Source organism: Hyalella azteca, unplaced genomic scaffold (genome assembly GCF_000764305.2).
Source record: "Hyalella azteca isolate HAZT.00-mixed unplaced genomic scaffold, Hazt_2.0.2 contig7053, whole genome shotgun sequence".
NCBI lineage: Eukaryota > Metazoa > Arthropoda > Malacostraca > Amphipoda > Hyalellidae > Hyalella > Hyalella azteca.
Window position 1 is genome coordinate 19,348 of NW_025937188.1, and position 27,960 is coordinate 47,307.

Here is a 27,960-nt window from a genome sequence, read left to right on the forward strand (position 1 = left end):
CAATTGAGATATTGAATAATTGAGACCTTCCGTCTCGCTGGCGATGTAAAATTTTGACCTCCGGTGCGAAATAGCTTGATAGCTGAAGCGCTAGCAAACCCTTCTACTACTACTTATCTTCTCGTTTATCTCGATCTCGCGATCGAAGTTTATTAAGAAATTTGTTTATGTCGATGAAATTCGTTAGTTGTCAATGTTTGTGAGAAATTTGGTAATTGAGTACGAGAAAATTGTTACTTTTTCACGTTCAGTGCGATCTGATAAGTGGCAGCTGCGTTATGCAGACAAATGCAAAGTAATCCACCCTGGCAAGAATAATGAACAGCAAGATTGCAGTATGAGAAGACACGGTTGCAACGACAGAGTTATGATGTCGAAGTCGACAAAGAAAAAAGATTTAGGAGCTAATGTTGACAATGAGTTGAACCATTAGGTTTTTGTCTACTAATACCTAATACTAAAGAATGATTCTGAAATGCTTTGTGTAGCGGTCAATGAAGAATAAATAGTTAAAATAACTTGTGTCGCGAAAATGTTAGAAAATGTTGTCGCGCTAGAAAAAGTCACTCGTGTTACTATCCTCATGTGTGTTAAAATTTTTGTTCGTGATATAAGTGGTAACACAAAGTTTACAAAATTTATCTTGCTGTCCGTTAATTGAAAGTAATTAGCCAGAATACCATTCCAAATTTCAGACTTGTATCTTATTTAGGAGGAGAGTTATTGGTTGCCTTCATTGTTGAGAACCATCATAGGGATTAACACCAGCTGGCCGCCTTGATGTTCCCTCTTAAAACCGAACAGCGCCGAGAAATCTGAGTAGCATGCATCATGTGAAACGGGTTGCTCGACAGTGAGATTAGTATGGCAGTTATCCCGGCCATTCATGTTACAAAGCGATGAGGTGGCGAACCCCACAATTTTTAGTTTATTTCTTCGCCAGCTGCAATATTTTCGATACATTAAAGTGAACACAATATTAATATTTGTAAGTACAAATTTATTTCATTTTCCTTTTTTTGCTGTTAAAAAATTTCGTAATGCTTGCTTTCCTCGAGCACAAAATTTCTATCTCAGCTCATTAAGGGGTAGAAAATCGCGCACTGGTACCCAGAATGCAAATATATTTGGCAATGGGAAAGCTTGGGCTACAATATCAAGAATTTTTTTTGCATATTCTTCTATTTCGAAGAATTTTATTTTTATTTGGCTCCCTTGAAAATTTTCAAACATTCAAAAAACGTATCTTAAGAACTTAATAACTCCAACAGTTTTTAAGCTACAGCAATGAAAGATATACCCTTCGATTCCTAAAGACCATACCTAGCGACTCTATAAGCCCTTTTTTTCAATTTGTGCATGGTTTGAATTATTTATGAGGGGGGGGATGTGGAAAATTGAGAAATACGCGCATAAAAGAAAAATGATGAGGTAAATAAAAAATCGAGGCTCTAGAATCGCTAGATATTGTTGTTACGAATCGAATTGGAGTACGTTTCCCTGAGGGAAACGTACTCCAATGGATCAGAGATTTTCTAGTAGTTAGACGACAACGTGTCAGTATTAACGGAACCGTGTCAGACTGGGCATCAGTGCGCAGTGGCGTGCCACAAGGAAGCGTCCTGGGGCCTATTTTGTTCGTTGCTTTTATAAATGATCTGCCAGAAGTAGTGTCCAGCGTGTGCTCCATGTATGCCGACGACACAAAAGTTTATAATACAGTGAAGAATGCGTCAAATAAAGCGCAATTGCAAGATGATCTTGACAGCTTAGTTAACTGGGCTGATACGTGGCAGCTGCGGTTTAATGCTGACAAGTGTAAAGTACTTCACCTCGGGAAGAACAATGAACAGCAAGATTACAGTATGAGAAGACATGGTTGCAACGAGAGAGTAATGATTGAAAAGTCTAGTGTGGAAAAAGATCTCGGAGTTTATGTCGACAAGGAGCTGAAATTTTCTAAGCATGTTGAAACGCAAGCTAACACATCCAACAAACTTCTTGGACTAATCAGACGCTCATACGAGTTCCTAGATGCAGAAACGATGAAGCAGTTGTTTGTTGCCGTCGTACGCCCGAGTCTAGAGTTTGGAAACGTTGTGTGGTCACCGAGATTCGAAAAGGACAGAAATTTAATAGAGAATGTTCAAAGACGTGCAACAAGGATAATTCCAGGCTTGAAGGGCAAGTCCTATGAAGAAAGATTGAAGATTATGAAGCTTCCAAGCCTCAGTTATCGACGTCTGCGTGGGGACCTCATTGAAGTATACAAGTATACTCATGGTCTATACAAGGTCCCTGAAGGGTTACTAGAATTTGAAACAAGAACCAACACCAGGGGCCACGGCTATAAGCTAAAAAAATTGCGCTGCAACTTCTCCACGCGACAAAATTTCTTCTCGCTTCGAATCACCGACATGTGGAACAGCCTCCCCGATGACATCGTTGGCGCTCCAAGTATGAACGCGTTCAAGAACAGACTAGATAAAGCTATGGAAAAATATATGTTCAGATTTGAAATGCCTCGCTCCTTATCGAACCCGGTGGAAGTCTAGTAGCTACTTCAGACTATCGTCAGTCATGAAAAGATCCGGTCAAATGACACGAGTTTAGATCTATGAACAAGGCACGAAAAGGAAAAGAATCGGCGACAGACCACATCAGGCCTACACTTCAACGCCGACATCACTATGTTATGTTATGAATGTTATGTGTCTCAACATTGTAGCATGTGATTTGCGGCAGATATTTACTTTCTTAGAGTACCCCCCTTTTTTACCGTTTTCTATTAATTTCACGTTTTCCTTGCTTTTTTAAAAAAAATTTGCACGAACAAAAAATTCTTAGATTTCTGTTTTACATATGTGCACCAAGTTTCGAAACGATCCGTCCGTAAATAAAAAAAAAATTTTTTTTCTACCGAAACGGTCCCCTTAATATGGAAGCCGTCATCTCAATAAACCAACTCTGAATAGACCTTTAATTAACTTCAATTCCTGCCAGCGAAATTATTTTAGGTTTCGCTATTTTCTTTAGAAGATATAAAACAAGTGAACTTGCTATTAAAACTGAACTGCCGTGTTTCAAATATTGACTTGCAACGACAGATGGACAAAAAAGGAAAATGTGATGGAAATTCACAGAAGCTATCGACGGCATTTGTGATACGTACCGAGCATTGCATGTCAACATCAGCCTGAATGTAAGTACCGAGTTTCAGTCACAGCGCATTGATAATACCTACTTATATTTTAAATTTCAAGCTGATCAGTTCAGTACTGAATAACTTGAAAGAGTGGTTCGGCGTAGCGTAATGTTATGTTTTGCGTTTGAGTTCGCAGAAGTGTCGATTCGGTGTTTGCAGAAGTGTCGAGTCGGTATATAATAATAATAAATAATAGCGGTTTCAGCGTTTATTAGGCCGTAGGCCTGTCGCCGATTCTTAACATTGCAGAACATCTACAGCTTGTTGCGGTCTCGAACTCGCAACTCACTGCCACAATTCTGCTGTGTTTAATTAACCGCCCGGCCGGCCTCATTGCCGATTCTGACCAGAAACTGGTGCATACAGCTGGGATCAAACCCGCGCCTCTCTGCGCCAATCTTGGCACTCTAAACTTTGATCAATGGTGGGAAGAAGTGTCGAAGGAGCTAATTTTTATCGAAGTCTACCGAAATGACACTTCTCCGGACCCGCCTCCTAGAGAGTGATTAAGTAACCGTTTACCTATACTAAAAACTCGCTTGTTCGAAGAAAAATTAATAATGTTAGAAATTAACTACATTTACTTTAACCGTTCATGCTTAAATTTGAATCTTATTTAGATGCTGGATACGTCATTCATTCGTCATAATCTCGTTGCGAACTCGTTCGTTACCCGTCACGAACGGGTTCAATTCGCTGTTCCTTTGCTTCCTTGCAGCGAGAGCGTCACTTCGACTCGGTCAGCTTGACTCGTCGAATCGTCAGTCGTCACTTCACTCTTTACAGATTCTTTTTGCGAAGCAGTCAGACGACGACGCGCCCATTGTGATTTGTGAACCTTGATAAAAATCGAATCGTAAGTATAACAGTCAAACAGAAAAAGACTTTTGAAATACTTAACATAAGCCATCCCGCGACCCGGTCACGATGTAGTATAATAATTAAATTTGAACGTGAATCATGAAGTTATGAACGCGTCTGATTGCTGAACGTGAGTTAGGAAAAAAATTAGTTTGCCCCTATGGCCGTTCAATGATTTCATGGTGGCGAGGCAATTGCTTTGAAATTTCAGAGAAGCTTAGACAAATTTTAGCCTGGCTTATAGGCCTTAATCAGCATTCCATAGTTATATATAATACATTCAGTCAACTTGAGTCAAGTATCTATAAATGTCATTTCCTGTGCCTTTTGACAGTAAGATTTATCCAATTGGAATACCTAAATTTAAGCTTGGAACATATTTTGTTTGCTTTCTTACAGGTGAATTTTTAATATTGATAAATTTAATTAGGCTAATATGAGTGTCGGGTGATCGATTGATTCGATTCACCTGTTGAAATTTGAAAGTAAAGTTTATTTACTGACTGACAGTGTCAGTATATGATGAGTAGTATTTTTTTATAGCTTACTTCCAGTTTATCTCGAAGATAAATTTGTACATTGATGCTATAAACTATAAAGAATATGGCTCTTTGTTTGGGAGATAGCTACCTAGTTCAAGTGAAAAAATTGTAAATGATTGTACCTAATACTAGTTTCTGAAAACAAAGGATGAACAATTTGAACAGAAAGTTAAATGTAATCAAAATTATAAATAATATAGAGAACATAATCATGGTAAAGAAATGATAAAATGATGATGACCTAAGTAGATAATAATGTACCAAATTGCTAAACAATCTATGGCAAGTTCTGGTTAGACTTCGAGAGTTTAGAGACTTTATTTTGCCTAAGCTCGTTGGCTCTGGTAGCCTGGTAGGTATTACCTAAAAGGTCCAAATCTCGTGGACACAAGAGAAGTGTGTTCAGTGAGGAAATAAATCTTTACATCTACCCCAAATTTAAAAACGGGTCTGTTAATTGACTTGGGACTTCAATTATTGAGCCAACAATTTCAATGCTTTACTGCTCATTCCAACTGAGTGAACTAGTATCTTAGTTTCTAATTTTAACAGTTGAGATAAGTTAAAATTAGATGAGTTTGATGCAAAGTCTTTTTCGTCTCTAACTTCAGACCTCCGGTGCGAAATAGCTTGATAGCTGAAGCGCTAGTAAACCATTCTACTACTTACTTACTCATCTCTCAACAGTTTGCGATTCTTGCATTATGGCAGAAGCAGCTCCTGAAGGACCCCCTGACGCCAACTCAACGTCCATGTGGGGCAGATATGACCGACCGGAAATCTGGCAAGCTTCTCTATCTGGCAAACCGCTTTTTACAGACGAGCATTACTCAGAGCTGGCTTTCTTCAACTGCTCAGTGGACCCCATCATGGAAGTCACAGAGCACGTGGATGTTTTGCCTACCATCATGGCATATGCCAAAATCCGTGCTACGCTGAAAGGGTTTGCAGACAGGCCCGGAGCTGTCCTTGCTTACACCATAGCTGAAGCTCTTGCTCACTATCTCCCTGCTGAAAAAAGGCTCGCTAATGTGTCAGCTGATCAGAGGATCATATCCGACGTAAATGCCATGTTTCCGTTGCATACCGGAAGCCTCAGGATCTCTGGACAAAACTGGACAAATGCTCGCAATGCCGTCTTCCCCAGTGCTGGTGCCGTCGGCAGTCAGGCAGCCGTGCCGACGGGAGGTCCAATAGCGAACCTCGATCTCCAGCAAAATGCGCCCGTGCAGACCATCCAGGAAGCTCTGGCTGTCCTTCGAGTGCTTGCATGCCATTGGTGGCATGATTCAACCCAGGCCCACGTAGCTAGCATACAGGTCTCACTCCTCATGGCTTTGGCAAAAAGAGGCTGCGCTACGGCTGGGTACGTCAGGGAGATCTGTGATGTGTTTTATGCCGAAGCTGGGTACCAGCTTGATCCCATCCCTGACTGCGTGGATCTTTGCGAAGTGTGGAAGATGATCTCTCCTTACATCACGGATATGAACGTGGGTGCTATCATTCAGAGCTGGTCTGCCTGCATCCCTCAGGACCTACTCCGCCTTCGTCTGACCCTCCAGCAGATCCCGGGTCAAGGGCTAACCGCGCTGAGTGCTATCAAAACCGCGCTCACGAGCTACCCAAACTTCAACTGGGCACATGTTGCTGTTTTGCTCGAGAATGAAGCGGCAGCTGTTCAAGAAGCGCTAACAGCCGTGGGAGCTAACATCTACTACGGTTATCGCCGTGATCTAGGCCCTGCCAGGAGCACTCGCTACAAGTCGTTCGCCTGGGTCGCTAAGGAACTGCTCATCCGTAAGGGTGGCCAAAGCAGCTTGAGAGCCTACAAAGGCTGGACTCCCGTCCCTCAGAAGTATCATGAACTGGAAAAAATGATCGCTAACTATGTCAAGAATGTTCAGCAAGAGCAGGTTTATGCCGTCGGAACCCCTCAGCACAACATCGGTGTGACTCTTGCTGCCGCGGCAGTTGCTGCAACAGGCCTGCGATCAGGTCAGGCTTCCTGTGCCTGACGTCAAAGGCCGGTACTTCAACTTCGTCCTTCAGGACCTGAGCAATGACATCAACCCTGAGCAGAGCAAGATTAGTTTCAGAAAAGGTATCCATATAATATGAGGTTACTTTGTAACTGTGGAAATATTTTTGGCCATTGAAAATCTGAAAATCACGTTTTCTTTTTTTTTCCAGATGCCTATATGACTTCGTTGCGATATTTCTTTTCAAAAATTATCAATTTGAATTTGGGATAATATTTTTGAGTTTCACCAGCAGTGTTTGGCGATTTGGGACTTTGATTTTACTCAGTTTTTAGGTTGTTTAGCACTCCTTACATGCATCACAATCTTTCTGAAATTGTGTGAATACTTGGAGGCTGGAGTTACTCCTAACTCCTAAGATTTCATGATGTAGCTGAACCCTAGCAACCATTCTGAAATGTACTTGTTTAAATATTGAATTTTAGTCTTGACAGTCATTCAGTTATATGATGTCTAATTGCGATAATATTTTCCAATAATTCTAAGTAATGATTTCCAGTGATTTGAACATCACCCATTCATTAAGTTTATTGGGGGCAGTTACTTGAGCGTTTTGGAGCAATGCGATTGTTTTGATTTTACTTGCGGACTTATGTTGTGGTCTGTCTCTCGTCCGCGATGAGTGAGAATACTAGATCTCACTTTCCAATGTGAAGTATGTACTTGTACTCATGAATCGATTTTTGCATTCCGGTATGGTTGCCACTCGAGTTTATGCTATTTAGTACAACTATCTTGTTAACGTTACCTGACGGAAGGCTGTGCGAAGTAAGAGATGTGCCAATCTATGACATGATGATGCCCACAGTGCCTTCACCGCATCGAGAGTGGCCATCGAAAAATTCCTCCCATAGGATTACGCTTTTCTAGAAAGGAAGGAATGCTAGCAATGCTCAAGTCATGAGTTGGTATATATTTACCATCATTAATTTTTCCTGGTACTAATATTTTGTGATGAATAATTTGATGGTATTGATTTTGTTTTCAATAGCTTTCAGTATTACGCCTTCCCGAATTTACGGTCCTTTGAAGATTTCACTTGAAGCTCACAGTATCTGACTACGAGTCGTTTGATGTTGAACGTAGGTAGGATCTCTTGCTTACCAATTTCTCTTTTTTTTATCCTGGCGGCCGATGTACATCTAATCAGCACTCGTACCTGTTATAGTTTCTTCCGCTTCCATTGGAAATTGTGAACCCAGCTACATATTTGCCAGCTTCAGTACGCTGACCATTTGGATCATCATGTTCACGGGTGATCTCATGGTCTTATCTTCTCGTTTATTTCGATCGAAGACATAGAGTTTATATTGAGGAATTTGGTAATGAGTGCGAGAAAAGTAATACACGATTTGTACGATATAATTTGTTCTGAAACGCTGTTAACCCAACTGCAACCACAATGCCGCTTAAGATTGGAAAGATTTCAGCAATTATGTCTGAGTTCTTATCAACCGTCAGTGATATTCCCTCAGTTGCATTTGGTGATTTTACCTTTAAGGGAAATGTGGCTGTGAAACTCTGAAATTCTTATCAGCACTCTTAAATGTCAACTGAGCGTAGCGGATGGACACACTAAATGTTTATCCTATCTGTTTAATCACTGAAAGTTTCATTACATGTTTCCTAACTAAGGATGTAGTTTTTGCAACGGATATTATTGTTAAACATTGAGCATATTGAATTAGAAAACATAGCGTTTTTTATCAAGCTCATTTGGTTAGTTTAGTATGCGTTGTTGAGAGTCAAGGTGGGTGTCACGTCAGTCAGGTTTCTGCTGAAGAACTAGTAAAGCTGAATAGTTATCACCCTCAATCGTAATTCTATTGCGGACAAAAATCAGAAGTTCGACTGGATTTATTTGCAATATCCATTCATTTTCTTAGAATGTTCAGTTTGAAAAGTACACAGGCTGCTAATAAAATCTGCTCTATTATTTGTTTAATTATTTCACCCAGTTTTTTAAAAAGCATTATGATTATCATGTCCTGCACGACAGCACGCAGCGGAGGTGGTTCCAGCACTGCGAGTTTGCCCGCCAACTTACATCCACATCTGTCGTTGCAAGTCAATAATTGAAAGACGCCAGTTCACTTTTTAATGGCAAGTTCACTTGTTCTATTTCTTTGTTACGAAAATAGCGGTAGGAATAATTTTGCTGGTAGGAATTAAAGCTAATGTGAAGTCTAATCAGAGTTCAGTTAATTGAGATGACGGCTTCCATTTTAATGGGCTGAGATAAAATTTGGTGCTCGAGAACAAGCAAGCATTACAAAATTTTTTAACAGCTAGAAAAAGTAAAATGAATTCCTCTGTAATTAGAAATATAAATATTGTGTTCACTTTAATGTAGCGAAAATATTGCAGCTGGCGATGAAATGGACTAACAATTGTGGAGTTCGCCACCCCATCGCTTTGTAACATGAATGGCAGGTATAACTACCCTACTAATCTCTGTCGAGCAACCCGTTTCACGGGAGGCATGCTACTCAGATTTCTCGGCTCGGTTCGGGTTTTTAAAGTCATTCTTTAAATCTGCTCGGGCGTGACGCAGGCTTTAAGATGGTCGGCTTTTCATGTGTGGTTCTGTCCCACTGAAGCGCTGCTGTACCTTCCCTCGTCTCTGCAAGGCTTGGCTTTTACAGAAGTGAAAGCCAGCGCCACATTAGCGTACGCTGTAAGGAAGTAACTTCGCCAGAGCACTTGCAGTGAGCTCTCAGAATCATTGGATAACTCATATCCACCTCATACTCAAATGATCAAATCGATACCGACGGCTCTTCAATATGGGAAGAATAAAGACATAGTGTTCATAGGCTAATATTTGCAATCAAAGCCCACCTGCCTCTTCGGCATCGTCTACGAGCCTTATGGCTGGCTACACTTTACAATAAAAATCGTTGCGAAGAAGCCGGGTTAATTCGTGCTCCTCAACAACTCCTGTGCCTTGTCTCTTCCGCTCAGTTCACTCGCTGATATCACCGAGTCTTTTGAACTCGGAACCTGTCTCGGGAGTATCCAAATACATATTCCCGGTAATTTGTACACGGATACCGGATACGTCGCTATAAAAGAAAATGAGACTAGTGAAGAACTTACAAGTACTTCTCAATTATTTAATTATGCTTCTGCTCGTCACAGTCATTAACAATGTGAGGAGAATTAATTAAGGTGAGATCGGACGGAGAGGCAAGCCATATTTTGAGGGGAGACGAGTCAGTTAGTTCTATCTTACAACTAAACTCCGTGAAAGTATCTTTTATTTCTTTCATTAATAGCACATTAACGAGAAATATTATGTTCAGAAATATGCAATACTATATAATGCCTATCAAAATTATCGCAAGAGTAAATGCGATGAGAAACCTCAGATTTCCTTCCTTTTCGATTAGACCAAAAATATCTATCCTTTTCGAGTTTGTCGCCGCTTCTATACCTCGTGATGAAAAGGAGCTATGAATCGCCTTATATACGGAACTCGACTATATTCACATTCTATAAACAATACTCTAAGTCTTCTTACGTTGCTCCAAAGCTTTATTAGTTTGAATTGCTGACTAGCTATTCCGTGCTATTGGTCACGATTAAAATAATTACATGAATCGAAACTGCGAAATAACTTGAACAAGGATAATTCGATAACCCAGCGAAGAAGGAATTGAGCTATAGGTCCTTCATGCACCTCAGATGTCCAAGCGATTAGAAGTTTCTTCTTGTCCGGAAGAAAAGGTATCAAACGTAGTAACCTTACGTGATTAGAAGTGTCCCCTTGGCCGGTCCATTAATGGGCAAAGGGATGCTTGGATTGATACTAAAAAAATAAGTTTACTGGAGAAACGAAAAATAGTAATTTATAATAATAAACCATGTGCTAAACTTTTTCGTCTTAAACAAAGATTTGTAACGATAAAAATTCTCCCAGAATTACATTTGCGACTATAAATAATTTGTATTTTTATGCTTGTCTTCAACACAAGCGTTCGAACGCGTTCAAGACAAGTGAAAGAGATCTAGCAGAAATGAGATCGAAGCAAACTTTTTAGTCAGGAAAGAAGATGTTCACGTTAAAAATTCAGGAATAATAAAAGTATATTATTCATTCTCATTCAACAAAGTATTGCGCACCACGCTCGTCTAACGCTGCATCTTGAAATTTTTTTACATTGATTGAACTCTTGCCTCCTGCTGTAAACATAACATAACATAGTGATGTCGGCGCTGAAGTGATAGGCCTGATGTGGCCTGTCGCCGATTCTTTTACTTTTCGTGCCTTGTTCACAGAAGATCTAAAATCGTGTCATTTGACCGGATCTTTTCATGACTGGCGATAGTTTGAAGTAGCTACTAGACTTCCACCGACATGCTTAGAAAATTTCAGCTCCTTGTCGACATAAACTCCGAGATCTTTATCCACACTAGACTTTTCAATCAATACTCTCTCGTTGCAACCATGTCTTCTCATACTGTAATCTTGCTGTTCATTGTTCTTCCCGAGGTGAAGTACTTTACACTTGTCAGCATTAAACCGCAGCTGCCACGTATCAGCCCAGTTAACTAAGCTGTCAAGATCATCTTGCAATTGCGCTTTATTTGACACATTCTTCACTGTATTATAAACTTTTGTGTCGTCGACACACATGGAGCACACGCTGGACACTACTTCTGGCAGATCATTTATAAAAGCAACGAACAAAATAGGCCCCAGGACGCTTCCTTGTGGCACAAAACAAAAATTTTAATTCCCCATTTCGGGTACCTGCACCTGGGCCTTTATACAGTATATTTTCTCGAGGTAGCAAAACATGGACAAAAATATCAGTACGGGGCCGCCTCAATTAAAAATGATAATTGCGGCCACTGACCACATCTGTCCTGCGCGTATTTGCTCCGGTCTGTTAACGAGCATCCGCTTTCAAGTCAATACGTGTATAGATTTGTTTGTTGGTATCTTCTCGGGTCATTATACAGGTACCTGCCTCTAATTCCTATAAGCATTTTTTCCAGTCTGTAGACATGTACCTTTTCTCGAGAATCTGCCTCGCCTTTACATGAGTATCTGCCTTCGCTCTGCACGAGTATCGGTATCCGAGCTGTGCTATTGCTAATTTATCCGGGTATTTGCCACTATTTCTGCGAGAATCTGTTCCTGGCCCATACCAGTTACTGCCCCTGGTCCGTACGAGTAACTGTCTTCGGTCTGAACGAGTATCTGTCCCTAGTCTTCACGAACAACTGTCCCTGGTCTTTACGTATTAGCAAATACGTATTACCGTCTTCGGTCTGCACGAACTGTCCCCGGTCTAAACGAGTATCTGTCCCTGGTCTACACGAGTAACTGTATGTCCCTGATCTTTACGTATTACCGTCCTCGGTCTGCACGAGTAACCGTCTCGGGTCTGTAGTCCCTGTACGTCGCCTGCACGAGTAACCGTCTCTGTTTAACCGTCCCAGGTCTTTGTATAACCGTCCCAAGTCTACCCGAGTAACCTTACCTGGGCGGAACGAGCCCCAGCTTTAGGTCTATCGAGCATGCGTAGTCGGTCTACTATCGCGATGGCATGACCATATCGCGATAAGTTCGGTAAAGAACTGGCTTTTATCGCAACACTTTTTCGATGAGGAACAAAAACTAACCAAGCGACAAGCGGAAAAAATAACCTGCCACAAGTGATGCTATTTAACGCGACAGTAACCACGTGTACTATGAGCGTACGATGAAAGATTTATGGTCTCTATTTGATTTCATCAATGGTAAAGTTGAAGTTATAAATTATGTTTAACAGGTGTAGAATAATGTTGATTATATTGATTGTAATGTTGAAAGGAATATTCAATCCTAATTGGGGAAATTTTATTGAAACTGAATAGGTCATGATATTAAAAATTTAAAATCAAATTTTGAATCGTAATCCAATTGCTCATTAGGGGACGATTAATTTTTCACGAAAGTCCTGTTTTCGGAATATTTGCTTCAAGAAAGTTGATATAATTTTAAAACTAGTAATAGACAAGAAATAAGCCTAATATGAACCGACAACATGCAATGTTTAATAATAAGTAATTAGTGAAATGTATGCAACTATTTGTTTAATAAAAATTAAAAACACTCAATTGACATGTAATAAAATATCGGAAAAAATGTATCGCACTAGCACAATGATGTCCCTCGTTTGAGTGAATGGCTAATCAAAAAGTAAAATCTAAGAAATTTTTTGAGAGGAGACACTAAATGTTACTTTTAACTGAATTGTGAGCCTAAAAATATCCTTATCTGTAATTTATCGACTTTAAAAACCAAGTCCCCTTTTAAATACGTGGAGTAAAAATACGATAATTCAGTTCGGGGGAAAATTCAACGTGAATCTGAGGACTTACAAGATTCTTTGTTAAAATTACCGACTTTATCGTAGTTATCTTTGATTCTCTGTGACATGCGTAGCGGTTGAATTGCCTGCGCAATATCCGCGGAAGCAACTGCTTAAAAACCACGGAATCCAAAGGAAGTATTTGCTCATACACAAAGGAGTCGGTAGGCCTTCTCGTGAATGCGCAGTTACTGAAAAACTTAGTGCCCACCCATTCATCGTGTCAAGGCTTCATTCACGGCTTCTTCGCCGTGGCGTGAACACGTTTATTTGTGCTCGTCTGGAACCTTTATAGTGGCAAGTGAGTCTTGCGGACAATCCTTCACATTCTCAAACGATTTGGGAACTTTTCCTGGTGTTAATAAATATATTACACGTAAAAAATGTATGGTAATATTTAAATTGAGATTAATCCACACTTCTGTCATGAATTGTTTCCCAATTCTCTGCCTTATTTTCGAATTTGCGGAACTGTTTTGAAATTTCAGAGCTGTTTTTAGACATTTGCGACAGCTTTACAGCTATCGGTGTCGTTTCTAAATCGGGCAGCATGAATTTGCTTTCACAATGTGCGGAACTTTCCGCAAGTTGTTTGATGGTTTTAGGATTGGCTTCACTGTCTTTCGAATTGTCAGGTTTGATTCCATATAATCGGATTATTCTCAAACTCACGGAACCATTTTTAAGTTGGTTGGATTATTTCTGAATGACGAGCCCATTTCCAAATGGCTCGGATCTGTTTCCAGCATGCCAGACCTAATGTAATTTCTCTGACTATCCCGAGCAGTTCCAATCCTTTTGGGCTGTTGCGAAACTATCGCGACTGTTGGTACATGACAACTGATATTGGCTACTGACTATTTTTCCGCTGTCAGCCTTTTTTCAAGCCTTAGGGACTTTCAAATTGTAGATGATTTCAAAATTTCGGGGGCTGTTTCAATCTATATATTATCTAAGTTTTAGTGGCTGATATAAATGCAGACTGCTTCTCATTTTGGACTGTATTTAAATTGTAAGAACTGTAGACTGTCTCTAAAATGCAAATACTTTTCGTATATTTAATGGTTTCTAACTGTAGGGACTGCTTGACTTCGCACACTAATTTCTGGGACTGTAACGAAGTTCAGACTTTTTAAAGCATCTACGGCAGTGGTTCCCAAACTTTTTCAGGCTGGCGCCCCCTCTGGTTCCTAGTGAATTTTTAGCGCCCCCCACAGACATACGCCTCTTTCTTGAAATTTAGTACGCTGCAATTTGAAAAGAGAAGGATCAAACACAAACGTGTATTTCACAAATAGAACCCCATTTAGTGAACCAATGTTTTTCAGCTGTTTTAACTGTTTCAGCACTTGAAACCTAGGACGTCTCGTGCGAATTTACGGCCGGACTCCACCGGTCTCACGACCAATCTCCAAATTCAATTATCAAGTAATATCGGTATTATTGCAGATTAACTACATCCAAAAAAAAGGGTGTTTTTTTTTTAATTATATGTTTTTTGGGGTGTAGATGGTATTATTGCAGATTAACTACATCCAAAAAAAAGGGTGTTTTTTTTTTAATTATATGTTTTTTGGGGTGTAGATTACGAATCTGAAATCCATTTTTGGCGGTCGGCATCAAAAAAATCGGTTTTCCGATGCCGACCGCCAAAAATGGATTTCAGATTCGTAATCTACACCCCAAAAAACATATAATTAAAAAAAAAACACCCTTTTTTTGGATGTAGTTAATCTGCAATAATACCGTAATATCTCCTCAACTAATGAACGCAGCTCAATGAAACTTGAACCATGTATTCATCAGAACCTAACGGTGATGTTTAGCTCGTAAAATTTTATTTTTAAACTTCACCTTCGCTCGTGAGTTACGCGTATATTGTGAAATGGGCCGAAATTCGCTGTGATCAAAGAATTTCTTTCAAACTATTGAACAGATTTGAACGAAATTTTGAACACACATTCCTAACTATCAAACAAGGATTTTTCAGCTCAAACATTTTTTTTCCAATTTAACCTTCGTTTGCGATTTTTTCTTTCATTTCACAGTCATTCTTGATTTCACACTTCCTTATATTTGGCCCGTATCGCCGAAAATTTGTCGCTTAAATTCGCGGCCATCAAGATGTTTCTTCTAAACTACAGAACAGATTTCAACGAAACTTTGTATATAAATACTTAACCTCCCAACGGCGATGTTTAGCTTGTGACAATTTTTTTATTTTGCTATCGTTCGCGAGTGGTACAGATACAGGAGAAACGACCGGCTTTTCTACCGGCCGGTTTAACCAAGAGCCGTTTACGTATATAGCCGTATACGTATAGCCGTATAACTCGCAAACGAAGGCAAAACGAAAAAATTGTAACGAACTAAACATCACCGTTGCTGAGGTTAAGTATTTAAATACTAAGTTTCGTTCAAATCTGTTCAGCAGTTTGGAAAAAATTTCTTGATTACTGCGAATTTAAGCACGTATTGCTGTGTTTAAACCCCGAATGAAGGTTAAATAAAATAAAAAACTAGCGAACGAAGACACAATCGAAAAAATTTTCACGAGCTAAACATTACCGTTCGGAAGTTGGGACTGCAAATTCAAAATTTCGTTCGAATCTGTTTAGTAGTTTGGAAGAAATTACTTAATCACTGTGAATTTATACCGTATTGCCATATAACTATGTCAAAAACTAACGATGGCGAAATTCACACAATTTTCACGAGCAAAACATTATCGTTAGGTTCTATCGAATACGTGTACTAAGTTTCATCGAGTTAAGTTCATTAGTTTGAGAGATATTCCTAGATCATTGAATTTGGAAATTAGCCGTGAGACCGGCCGTTAATTTGTCCGAGACGTAAACTCAGGAGAGGTTAAAAAATAGATCTGGGTGACAAAACCATCGCTGGGAGTCGTGTGCTGTACGTGTTGTGTACAAATCGTCAAATAAACGTTCGAACTTCTGACATCGACTTCGGACTACCGCCCCCCCTATCGCCCTCTTCCTTCTTACCGCCCCCAAAATCTTTCCACCGCCCCTAGGGGGGCGATATCGCCCACTTTGGGAACCACTACGGGATTTTAATTGGCAGAGGTCTTCTAAATTCACGCGACTTTTTGATCGGGACACTCTTCGCAGAATTTCTTGATTGCCAAAACTTAATTGCCAAATTTTTAGAACAATTTCACACTTTGGACTGAAGGAAAGACTTGGGACTTTTCACATCAGATTCCAGATTGACTACAGTTTCAAATTTTCGATACCGTTGTCAAATTGTTAGGATTGCTTCTAGCTTGCGGACAATCTCCGAAAAATTGGGTTGAAAAATGCGTCAGTGTACAAAAATTTTGTAAAAAATGAATGAGAAAAAATGAGAGAATGTAATGGGGTGCGCATATTAGCATTTGCAGCAGTCGACACACAGTGTTCTTGATAGTAAGTAGTGCTGCCAGGTGTAGTGTGCAGACTGGTAATATTGGCAGAAAGAGTGTGCTTATATATAGCAGTCGTATTGGTAGTACGAGTGTGCTTGTTAGTATCGGCAGCAAGAGTAGGCCTAGTTATTAGTAGTTGCGTCAGTTGGAGTGTGCTTAAAATCATGATAAGCGTGCACATTTAACGATACGGCGGTGAACGGCTCGTAGAGGAGGCAATTGATAACGACGATATTTTGTAAATGGCCGCTGCAGAAAGACTGCTTGTTTGGCTTTATCGAATGAGTTTGTATATTACAAATTCCTAGCACCTATAATAAATCATATATGCCAATTATGATCGATCGAGAGCTTAAAAGCGTTGGACGGGAATATTTAGATGTAAACAGGTCATGATATTTTTATAGTTGTCATAAATCACCAACATAATCTGGACAGAAAATTCCGTTGCTGGTAATTATGCACGAAAATTATTAATGATCCCCGACCTAAATTAATATAAGGTAATTCGGCAAAGGGAATAATGAACGAGAATTATTTGATAACTATCACCGTCGTAAATTAATGCGGGGAAATTCTTCATGTCAATTATGCATGGTGAGGCTTCAGTGATAGTACCACATTTGAGGCTATAATGGACGTGTGGCAGCCATAACGGGTTTATGCGCGTACTGAGAGTTTTATTTTTTTAGCGATTTTGCGTAATAAGTAGAGTGAGTAAGAAGCTAGGGATATGCGACATTCTGGAGATAGGCCTTAGGATCCAGAATGCTATATGATAGGGACAACTAACCACAAACGAGTTCACGATAAACCTAAGCGACGGCAGTGTGACTATTGAAACAGAAGGCAAAGACGTTCAGTTTTGGTCCTAAATGGGCTCTTTAAACGCTTAGGATATTTTTAAGTAAGAGGGTCATTTTCGATTATCGACGGCTGCTGGCACATAATCGGAATGAATTGCTTGAGATATATAGATAAAGTTAGCATCACTATTTTGTAACTAGGGGCAGTCAAGGCTATTTGAAGGCATGAGTCGCATGGGTGGAACCTATACTAAGCTTGGCATAAAAGGAGCTGTTGTTAATTTCATCGCATTAATTCTAGATCAGCAAGGACCTCATTGAAGTATACAAGTATACTCATGGTCTACACAAGATCCCTGAAGGGTTACTAGAATTTGAAACAAGAACCAACACCAGGGGCCACGGCTATAAGCTAAAAAAATTGCGCTGCAACTTCTCCACGTGACAGAATTTTTTCTCGCTTCGAATCACCGACATGTGGAACAGCCTCCCCGATGACATCGTTGGAGCTCCAAGTATGAACGCGTTCAAGAACAGACTAGATAAAGCTATGGAAAAATATATGTTCGATTTGAAATGCCTAGCTCCTTATCGAACCCGGTGGAAGTCCAGTAGCTATTTCAAACTATCGCCAGTCATGAAAAGATCCGGTCAAATGACACGAGTTTAGATCTATGAACAAGGCACGAAAAGGAAAAGAATCGGCGACAGGCCACATCAGGCCTACATTTCAGCGCCGACATCACTATGTTATGTTATTACCAGCTGCGACGCCACATCGCCCATGGCCGTTTGGTGGCACTCGACTGATTTTTATTCACTTCTAGCAGCTGTAACACGTGGCGTAACCCTTACTGCAGTTAGGTTGTCTCGCCCTGCAAGTCTCTCCACGCGCTCGCTGCGACTGCAAACAAATGAAGAGCGGCCGTGGAACACCACGCAATGCCGAGCAATTGTCAGCAAGCATTGAATGGAACTCCTAGAATCAGTCCACAGGGCCGCTAATCGGCAGCGGTGTACGCCTATCGTTAGTAACCAGCCAACATCAGTTTGTTTTAAATATTATGATTTTTCGCCGCTGAACATTTCAGCATCGCCACGTGGGTACGCTTACCGACGCCAGAGTTGCACCAGGCTGCATATCAAATGCATCTCCCGTACCAATTATCAGGCTTATGTGCTACTTAAATTATGACCAAACTATTCAATTTTAAAAGATCTTCGGCGAAAAAGTGGTGAGCTTTTTAAATTACGTTACCAATATGAGCTAACATAATTTGCGGCCAGATTTCACATCGCAAAGTCATTTTCCACGAACAGTAGTCCTTTTCTATCTATGATTGACCGCTGGATCAGAGGCTGATTCGGTGCCGATACCAGCGTCGGTTTGCTTGGAGAATGAATGATGGAACGTTTTTGCGCGATTCGTTTAATTAGTGTAGAATTATTTCGTGCGTTGGTGGACAATGTTGGGTAATACCATTCCTGGCATCTTTACTGGGGGCAAGTTGGTACAATTTAAAGGATGTTTCGTTTTACGTTTCGAGCAGCTGATAATGAGACTGTTAGACCCGAATTATTAATAGCTAAATCGTTTCTTTAAGTATTTGCCCACTTATTGCAGGCGGGGATGTTTTATATTGGTCTCCGTCTGGCAACCACATTGCAGTTATTAATCAAATAATTCCTATGAGCATTAAGGAAAATAGATGTCAACATATGAGAATATTTATGACTTGAGTGCTGTATAGATGTGATTTTCTTCGTTTTCGTTTGCGCGTTATACCACACGGAAAATTTATTCACGAATATTTAATTATCTTTATTTCGGAAAACTTCACTGTAACTGTCGATGAACATCGTCAGCTGGTCTCAAAAAGAGACATTTTTTGTGCCACGTCATCATTTAACTGCTTTAACACAGCCTAAATGGATCACCTAAGTTGCCCATTGCATTCATATCTTTTGTTTAAGTTATAATTCCTCGGAGTGGCCAAAAGGGAGCAGAACCATTTCAGTCAAATCGGCTCACTGTTTAACTACAACGTGACCAACATTTGGTCAACAGGTCAAAATTATTGTCTTTTTCCAAATAAATAAGTATTTGATTAAATAAGGAAAGATTCACATGAGCAAAATAATGTAGTCAAGTTTATCTAATTATTGGCATTTTTATTCTCCATGCCTAATCGGACGGCCATATCTGTGTCCCTATGAACAAAACCAATCTGAATACTTGCTTTACGGAGATAAGGGTGCGCAATGTGTTTTGAAATAAGTTTTAGAACGATCCCCACCCAAGTTTGCAACATTTACTGATATAAATTTCAATTATCCGTGTGGGTAAGTTCTAAGTTTTCTACAGGTTCCGCATTTTGCTATTGAAAGAACCGAGACAGCACGAGTTTTGAGTAGGGTTGTCCAGAGGGTACAGTTCTAAATACCAAGATTGGAACAGTGAGCAATGGGTTCAGACCAGCTACCTGCTACAGTTATGGTAAAATCGGCGAGGTGGCCGGGTAATTAAGCACCGCACAATTGGAGCAGCGAGTTGTGTGTTCGAGACTTGCCACAAGCTGTGAAAATTTTGCTACGTGTAGACTCAGCGATAGGTCAATTGGCCATATTAGAACGGTGACACAGCTATTACTAACTTGAGATGCTAGAGATTTTCCGGGTCTTGGAGCATTACCCCAATCAAGTATAATCAGAAACCAGTCATACAATAATTATATATTGGATTACTTACAATTAATCCTACCAGGAATTTCAAAAAAGAATCAATACTGTAACCATTTAAATAATTTTTCTCATTCCAGAGTTCCACTCTTAAGTTCAATAGTGAAAGAAATATCTAATTTTGATAAATAAATATGGAAAATAAACAAAAATTTCTGGCAGTAGACAGTAAAGCTTTTGAAGGAGATGCAGAAAACGAAAAGAAAAAATCCTGGAGTGAAGGAGACCTCGTCCTCTCAGAAGTGGGGCCTCCGCCGCCGCGCCGTGCCACCATCGCCGACGAGCTCAGGGATAAAGGGTAAGCGGGGAGGATTAAGCTCTTCAGTATGATGAACTCAGGATAGTTAGGTATCATAAGGGGACCATAATGATACCTAACTACCTACTACCTAACCTAACTTGAGGGGACTATGAGATTCTCTTGTGATAAAAAAATGTATCTTGAATATTAGTTTAACTAGACCGCTTAATCAATCAACATTTATTACAAATTTTAGATTTAATTACGAGCAAGAATTGTTACGCAAGTGAGTATGAACAATTTTGTTCGCGCTCATTTGAAACCTGAACGAATCGCAGGAACAAATTAATCGCTGAGAATCAAATAATTCACTTTTCGAACGGTTAATAAGTATAAAATAATACAAATATATCATTTTCTCTGTAACGTCACCAATTAATCAAGTTAACTTAATTATTCAAATTAAACTCAATCGTGAGACGTAGAAAAGTTTACATGCTTGCATGTCAAATTATATTCAGCGCACGTTGCTTCAAAATGTAACTACAAACGCAGCGTTGTTTTAAATTATTTTATTCATTAATCATTGAATTATTCATTAAACAACCATGATTAATTAAAATCCTACTTCGTTTCCTAACTTGCGCACCCAATTGAATTAGCAAAAGTTTGACGACTTTTCATTTCATGAGCTGAAAGCTTTTTTGACGTTAATTAATTTTATTGATCACCGAAGTTTGATATTCATAAATTGATCAATACTTCTATGAGTCTTAACTCAACCCGGACATCGTAAATTACGCTCGAATGATTTGGTTGCAAAGCTTATATCAGCAACCGGAAACGTATTGTAAGTCAAGAGCTGTTTTACCCAGCTGGGAATTGAGAAATATTTATTTTTTTTTTTGTATTGTTCTGTGTATAATTTTGATTTTGGAGTATACAACCTCTTTTTCAGGTGAACCACGGCATTCACCTGAAGATCATATCACTAGGCTACATTTACAATTTCAAAGAATTGTGAGTAACTGTTCATGACCAATGTTAGGATTCCATAATATTGCAAAATGAAAACTAATTCCTCTTGAAAGATATTTTAAAAATAAAAGCCTTGCTTTCTATCGATGATTGATCATGTATCGATATTTCTCTCCCATTTCCTTGTCCGATGAGAATTCTACAAGCGGTGAAACCTGTCTTCTGAAAATAATTCACATAAAGAATGCTTTCCACCTTTGATTTTCACCATCAAGATTAGTGTTAGGACATTGGCAAACACGAATAGAGAACGTAGTAAAGGATTGGCGAAATGTCAAGTCTAGAAAATCTAGGAAGCTTAACATGTGAGGATTCTGATGGCCAGTGTCGTTCACAAATGAAAAATTTAGCCACATTGATCTCGAAGCCGACAAGTTCTAGTAAACCTAATCAGCATCGTTCCTCTGTATAGTTCAAACGAACGCGATTATTTTCTCCCATTGTGTATTCATTGCAACAACAAGACACATGTGAGCTATAATAACGGAATAATCCTTATAAATACTTCTAATCAAATAATTACTCTCAATCAATAGTCAAAGGAATGCAGAGAGAGCGTCTGATGACACTAATCATCACGCGTACACTCGCCTCACCAATCTACTACTGATCCGAGTTCTACACTACTAAGCTGGTACAAAAGGATTCATTAATAGAACCCTACTGCCATTTATAACTTGTTTAGGTTAGGTGCATTCATTTCCAATTTAATTTACTCTGATACGAAAAAAATTAAATTTTTGCTACGAAAAATGAATTGTTCTAAACGGTCGAGCTAAATATTCATAAAGCGGCTAACGACAGCTTTCCCTAGCTTGAATATCGAGCCTCCGCGTCTTTGGCCAATGCACAAACGGATTATGAAAAAAAATGAAGAAAGCAATTGAAGATAACAGAATGAACTAGTGCTGAACTCTGATGTTCAGGTACGCATGGCTAGTTGTGGCAGTGATGTTCATATTGAACGTCATCACCGCCGGATACATGAAGAGCTTTGGCGTCATCTACAACGCCATCGAGATCGCATACCCCCACACATCCGCCACCGCTGGAGGTGTCATGGTCGCCCTCCTCTCTGGCTGTCGGAACTTCTTAAGTACGTCAAGTGAATGTCTTCATTGCGCACTATTCAAAATATCCCTGATGCTTTTTACTAAAGATTCGTTGAATGTGCTTATACTAGGAAGTCAGATTTTTCTCTTGCGAAATGTCGAGTAAATAGCGCAATAAAAATGATTGACAGTTATTTCGACAGGTATAGTCATTCTATTTAGTTTACATTATAAATAGTTATTTTTAGCGCATTTTCTTATTTATGGAAAAAATGCACTATTGTGCTCGCTATGTCCGTCTGTCTTGTCTGTCTGTGACTTCACGTTTTCGTCGACGAGAAAGTACGCTCTCTGTCACTCACTGCAGTGAGTACCGAGTTCTATTTTTTACTCTATGTGGTGAGGAAAACTTGAAATCATGTGATTATGGGAAAGAAATTCGTATTCGTCTACTGCAAATTAGTTTTTTAGAACTGTGTGATTGAAGGCAACAAACGAGGGAATAATTGAACTACATGGAAAAACTCATTTCCAGGTAGTAGCATCTTCAGGTTCAGGGATTTGTTTTGATTCGAGCACAACCTCCAATGTATACTGTAATAAAAATTTTTAATGTAAGTGTCTACTTATAAATACCACTTGTCGTTTTGTAAGTTGGCCCTCCCTATCAGCCCCCGCATTTGGAGCAGCGTCGGTTCATTTTGGGGCCCGCCCAGTCATGATGTTCGGGATAGTCCTCTGCTCCGGCGGCCTCTTTGCTTCCTTCTTCTGCGAATCCGTCGCCTCACTAGCTTTAACGCTGGGTGCCATGATGGGTGATTATTATATTTTATCATCTATTTTACATCATGAAATAATTTAATGTATTTAAATGTAATATAATCATTTTCGGCAGTTCAATATTTGTTTAGCAGGCCATTTTTGTGGCAGGCGCATGTTATTACTATTTATTTTGTATTATTGCTATTACATTTATTAGTACCTATCAATGATCAAAGACAAATTTGATTGAAGAATTTTAGAATTCGAAGAGAATATGCGAAGCCCGTTGATTCAGCCCTTTGTCTACTGATAGTAACTCTAATTGCCGAGTCGTATGACAGGATTTGTCCAGAGGACGTCGAATTATATTTAGACAAGTGATCGTTGAGGTGGCAAATAATATTTCAATCTTCACCCTCTACCCCAGGTGCTGGCATGTGTGCTGAGGGGATCGGCCAAGTCGTCGTCATGCCGGAGTATTTCCGTAACAAAAAAGAACTAGCAAATTCCATCCGCGTAGCAGGCCACCCTCTCGGGGGCGCCGCCTTCCCATTCTTCTTTGTTCCGATCTTCGAACATTTTGGCCTTAAACTCACCTTCATCATCTTATCAGCTTTGTTCGCGCAACTTGGCGTGTTTGTATTCTTAATAAGGCCATTTTCTGTCCACGTAAAAATGGCCGAAGTCAAAAAGTTACGAAGGGAAAACGCAAGTAGAAGATCTTCAAATTATCAAATAACGATGACCGATGATGAAGTACTTCAAGAAAAGCCAATTAAGGCGAAAAAATTAGACTTGAAGCTTTTTTCGAATCCCATTTATTTGACACATATTTGCGCCATTGTGGGATTGTCAGCTGCTCTTCCTCACGCTCATTATTTTGTGGCCGTTTACGGTAAATCAATCGGATTCACGCTCGAACAAAACTCTATTTTACTCGCGTATCAATCGGTGTTCGACGGCGTCACCCGACTGATCCTTGGCTACGTGCTCGACAGAAGAGTCTTCAAAAAGACGCACTGCCTCGCTACGTGGTAAGCATGTGAAATATTTAACAATTCATTTCAATGTTGAGTGCATACTGCAATTATACACTTTCATACAATTAAGTTCACTATAAACTTTAAAAACACCTGAACTAGATTTTTTCGCACATTAAATGCTCTATAGCAGAAACCGACCTTGTGTTCCAGTCTAAATGAATGGAGCTTTAACCTGTGAAACACTCAGCACAGATAACACTTTTAAATCTCTAGATTATATCGTTGTCTTTTATTTCTTTAAATTTTACACATGCAGCGAAAATTGGAGAATCTTTTTCATTCATTTCCCTAAAATATTTTTTTGATTCTTGTTTGTCTGACAAACCACAGCTTGATTGTGGCTGGTATTGGTACTACGGCGATTCCAGCGTCAACCGACTTCTGGGTGGTGCTTTTCAACTTCAGCATTTTCTCGATCGGAAGTTCTGGCTACTTCGCCATAATCAATGTCATCCTCATCGACCAGTTTGGGGGACACAACGTGGCATCTTCGTGGGGATTTATTCGCATGATCCAGGGAGCATTGAACTTCATTTACCCTCCCCTACTGGGTATGCAAATAAACTGTAATCTCATGCACTTTACACTAATAGCTATAAATTTTGGTTCAACTTAGTCTTGGTTACAATCTCTTTGGTGTGTTAGTAAATTAAGGTCTAACATCTGTCAGCTTGATTCCAAACTCGGTCATATTGAAATTACAAGCATGAACATCTTTTTTTTTTAAGGGATGTATGTATGTGTATATATATCGTTTGCAGGATACCTCATGGATGTAACGGGCAGTTGCGTTTTGACGTTCATCATCATGGGCATCGGCATGAGTTGCGCTGGTCTCTTCATTGCGTCACAGCCTCTCGTTGCACGGGCTGCTAAGATCGACATGACTTTCTACTGAATGCGTGTGATTTATATGGATCTCGGATAAGTGGATTTAAAGCTGATAGTCTATGGTGGTTGCTAAAGAGTTCCGAAGGAACTGGATACGAATAATTCCTTATGCGTTGTGTCGTTTTTATTTATATCGTCCGTGTAAATAATCCTATAAACGTTATTATGACAATGGCACGGCTTCGTTCTCGCGCCTGCTTCCGTTGGCATCTTTCTTGTCCGTGCTCATCGATGATTTTATAATTCATCCTCATCAGATCCAACGGAAATTTCTTCTACACAGCTGGTCTTAGTGCCAAGATTGAAGTCATCTAGCTATCCATACGAGAGATGCTCCTCCGAAGTATACTGTGAACGGTTATACTCTAGAATCTAGATTCTAGAAGAAAGCACCAGGAACTTTGCGGTGGAGGTCTTCAAGATCTTTACCTACTTCAGGTCAAATATCACAAGCTCGTCCATTGATTCTGACATCATAAATAGGATCGCCAAGACCACGGCAGTCATGATCAAACTAAATCAGCGAGTTTGGAACATTTCAAGCGTCAGCGAGAAAATAAGGCTGAGCGTCTACCTAACCTGCCTACTTAGCAGGACCCTCAGGGAGGCAAGAAAGAAAATCAACGGCTTCCACATGAGGTGCCAGCTGCCCGTCGTCGCAACTATTGTGGTTGATATTTTTGTTGCTCTCACTAGGCCTAGGATTAATTAGAAGCCTCCCAGTCCTTCCCATTGGGATAAGCATCCTTCTAACTGTGAGTGCGTGTCACTGGGAACTACTTACTCTATTTTTCTTTCTGTTTCTATCATTCTATTGTACTTACGAGTACACCATCATCATATACGAGTATCTGTGTTTTCGCGCTCTCCACTCTCTTGATCCCTATGCCTTCTCACGCCAGCCCCCACGACCATCTGTTGGACCTGGACTCGACGAACCGATCCCCATAAAACTTTTTAGGAGCACAAAATATCTCGTTGAAATCTGAGACCTAGCGTTTGGTTTGTCGACGAACTGAGAAAGATATAATATTGTACGAGCTGAAGCTTCCGGTGTGGGACGCAGTCTCTTCAAAAGTAGAATGCACGAAACTTGACAGATTGAAGATCCACCATCCACAAATAAACATCAGTCCCCTCGACACCCACACAAGCATGGACAAAAAAAAAACGCATCAACCACCAAAAAGACGCAACAGTATACATTCAAATACCCTCCACATTGATCCTTTTATCCTCACTTAAGATAATTCATCATGTCCGTCTTGGTTAATAATAATGTAAATTGCGAACCTCAACCCACACTCCCATCCGCCTTAATCATAGCCCTTATTGGTTTCCTCACTTATCCACTTTTCAACTCTACTTCATAAACTTACAATCAACCCAGGTCGTTTCCTACGGTGTTTTCTATTCATCCTTCACCATTCTCACCCCTCCGCGCAACCTCTCGTTTTCCCCTCATTTTCCTAGTGGCACCGCACCTCTACCAGGTGTCTGCGGCCCATAATGCACGACAGGGTCCCAACACCGAGGTTCTGAAGCGACCCATCATTAACAGCTTACGTACAATTCTGAGTGAAAGACGTACCCAGGTGGATCGGGCATGTCTGGAGAATGTTCACGGGCCGCATCTCCAAAGACCTCCTTTATAGCGGGCTCATTGAAGGCCTGAAGCAAGCCGGTGTAAAGGACGTGAAGCAGTGCTTCATTGAACCCATTTTGTGGAAGAGCCAAGCGGACGACCGCCTAGCCATTGTAGCTCTTAGTCAGGCAGAGAGCGCAGGTCAATTTACCAATCCTAGAAAAAAATCCTGGTGGAAGCAATTACAACGGATTCAGCCATCCGCCTTGACCTGGGCTGATATTTAGAGGGATTGCCATTCTAGAGTCGGCTTACATGAGCTGCGGGTCGATCCAACGATTTTCTAATCATGGAATGCAGCGACGCATAATATTTGGTGATTATCTTCTATGAAGGCGCCTCGAATGCTAGGAGTTCTGTCCCAGTTATAATGTAATTATCTTAAAAGACTTTCTAGACAGATAATGGTTATTGTAATCAGTAGGAGTTTAATGAGCGAGATCAGCCTTATTCGATAAATATATCAATAAGTAGTAACTTATTCTAAAGTGTAAATAACTTTTCCTGCGGTTAGAATATTAGATTTACATTCCTTGCTCGCCGTATATAAATGTTGATGCAAGCCAATAATATAAATCGACGATGGTGATCTTGATGGTGATCTTTAATTCGCCTATGTAGAGACCTGGTGTTTATAATTTAAATGAATAGAAAGAAATTTCGGTGATACGTACTAAATGCGTTACACTTTCATCTGTCAAGCTTCACTTCCTGCCTCTTTATTTTTTAACTGTTGAGTAGAAGGCTACTTATCCCTTTGGTCCACAAGGAAAATTGAACACTTCAATCACGAATTTCAGATCATATCAATAATATAGAAGCAGTCTGACAATTGATTGAGTAGGATCATTTGATCTGTTGCCAGATTCGACAGTTGCTTATGTAAATTTGTGTTTCGCGGATACAGGTGAATTTAGCAGCCCGTAAAGATTTGCATATTGTTCATTAGCTTTTATCCAGGCCTCGGGCTGTAATGGTGTGAGCTCGTCTTGGGTTACTTGTCGGAGACAGACACACGGTCAATCTCCTGTTGGACTTCCTTGATTCCAAACATCAATTACGTAGCTTCAAAAATTTCTTTTCTATAACGTTAGCAGCTGCAAGACTGAAAGGACAACACATCCCTTGAATAAAACCAATCAGCTCCCAGAATATGTAGATGCCGGGAACATTATGGCCAAGCATCGTGTGCCAGTGCATGAAATAATTTTTCTACTATCACTCACAGCCACAGCTTAGGATGTTCCAATATTTATTGGTGGTAGTGGTGGTGTTGCGGTGCCACTAGGAAAGAATGGATG

General features: G+C 39.9%; 2 protein-coding genes across 3 annotated transcripts; both read left to right on the forward strand.

Annotated features, from left to right (window-relative positions):
- Positions 1 to 3,081: 3,081 nt before the first annotated feature.
- On the forward strand, positions 3,082 to 6,778 carry LOC108670604. Its single transcript, XM_018158071.2, has 3 exons — positions 3,082 to 3,202; positions 3,924 to 4,061; positions 5,296 to 6,778. Exon 3 carries the CDS (start codon positions 5,313 to 5,315, stop codon positions 6,621 to 6,623), a length of 1,311 nt encoding a protein of 436 aa, XP_018013560.1. The 5' UTR covers positions 3,082 to 3,202; positions 3,924 to 4,061; positions 5,296 to 5,312; the 3' UTR covers positions 6,624 to 6,778.
- A 6,502-nt stretch (positions 6,779 to 13,280) lies between these two features.
- On the forward strand, positions 13,281 to 27,254 carry LOC108670606 (monocarboxylate transporter 2). 2 transcript variants are annotated; one of them, XM_018158078.2, is made up of 7 exons: positions 13,281 to 13,313; positions 20,068 to 20,285; positions 22,193 to 22,362; positions 22,990 to 23,133; positions 23,508 to 24,114; positions 24,454 to 24,674; positions 24,885 to 27,254. In XM_018158078.2, the coding sequence occupies exons 2-7, from the start codon at positions 20,122 to 20,124 to the stop codon at positions 25,019 to 25,021; spliced, it is 1,443 nt and encodes a 480-aa protein (XP_018013567.1). In that variant the 5' UTR covers positions 13,281 to 13,313; positions 20,068 to 20,121; the 3' UTR covers positions 25,022 to 27,254. The 2 variants fall into 2 exon arrangements, with proteins under 2 accessions (XP_018013567.1, XP_047737057.1); XM_047881101.1 differs by lacking the exon at positions 13,281 to 13,313 and adding an exon at positions 21,187 to 21,248 and having other exon boundaries at positions 20,239 to 20,285.
- The last annotated feature ends 706 nt before the right edge of the window (positions 27,255 to 27,960 follow it).

Bases quoted from the DNA above. Each gene is read 5' to 3' on its own strand.
- LOC108670604 (XM_018158071.2), top strand. From the start codon at position 5,313: ATGGCAGAAGCAGCTCCTGAAGGACCCCCTGACGCCAACTCAACGTCC.
- LOC108670606 (XM_018158078.2), top strand. From the start codon at position 20,122: ATGGAAAATAAACAAAAATTTCTGGCAGTAGACAGTAAAGCTTTTGAA. The intron at 22,363-22,989 runs GTACGTCAAGTG...CCTCCCTATCAG, and splicing joins TGGCTGTCGGAACTTCTTAA to CCCCCGCATTTGGAGCAGCG. The intron at 24,115-24,453 runs GTAAGCATGTGA...GACAAACCACAG, and splicing joins ACGCACTGCCTCGCTACGTG to CTTGATTGTGGCTGGTATTG.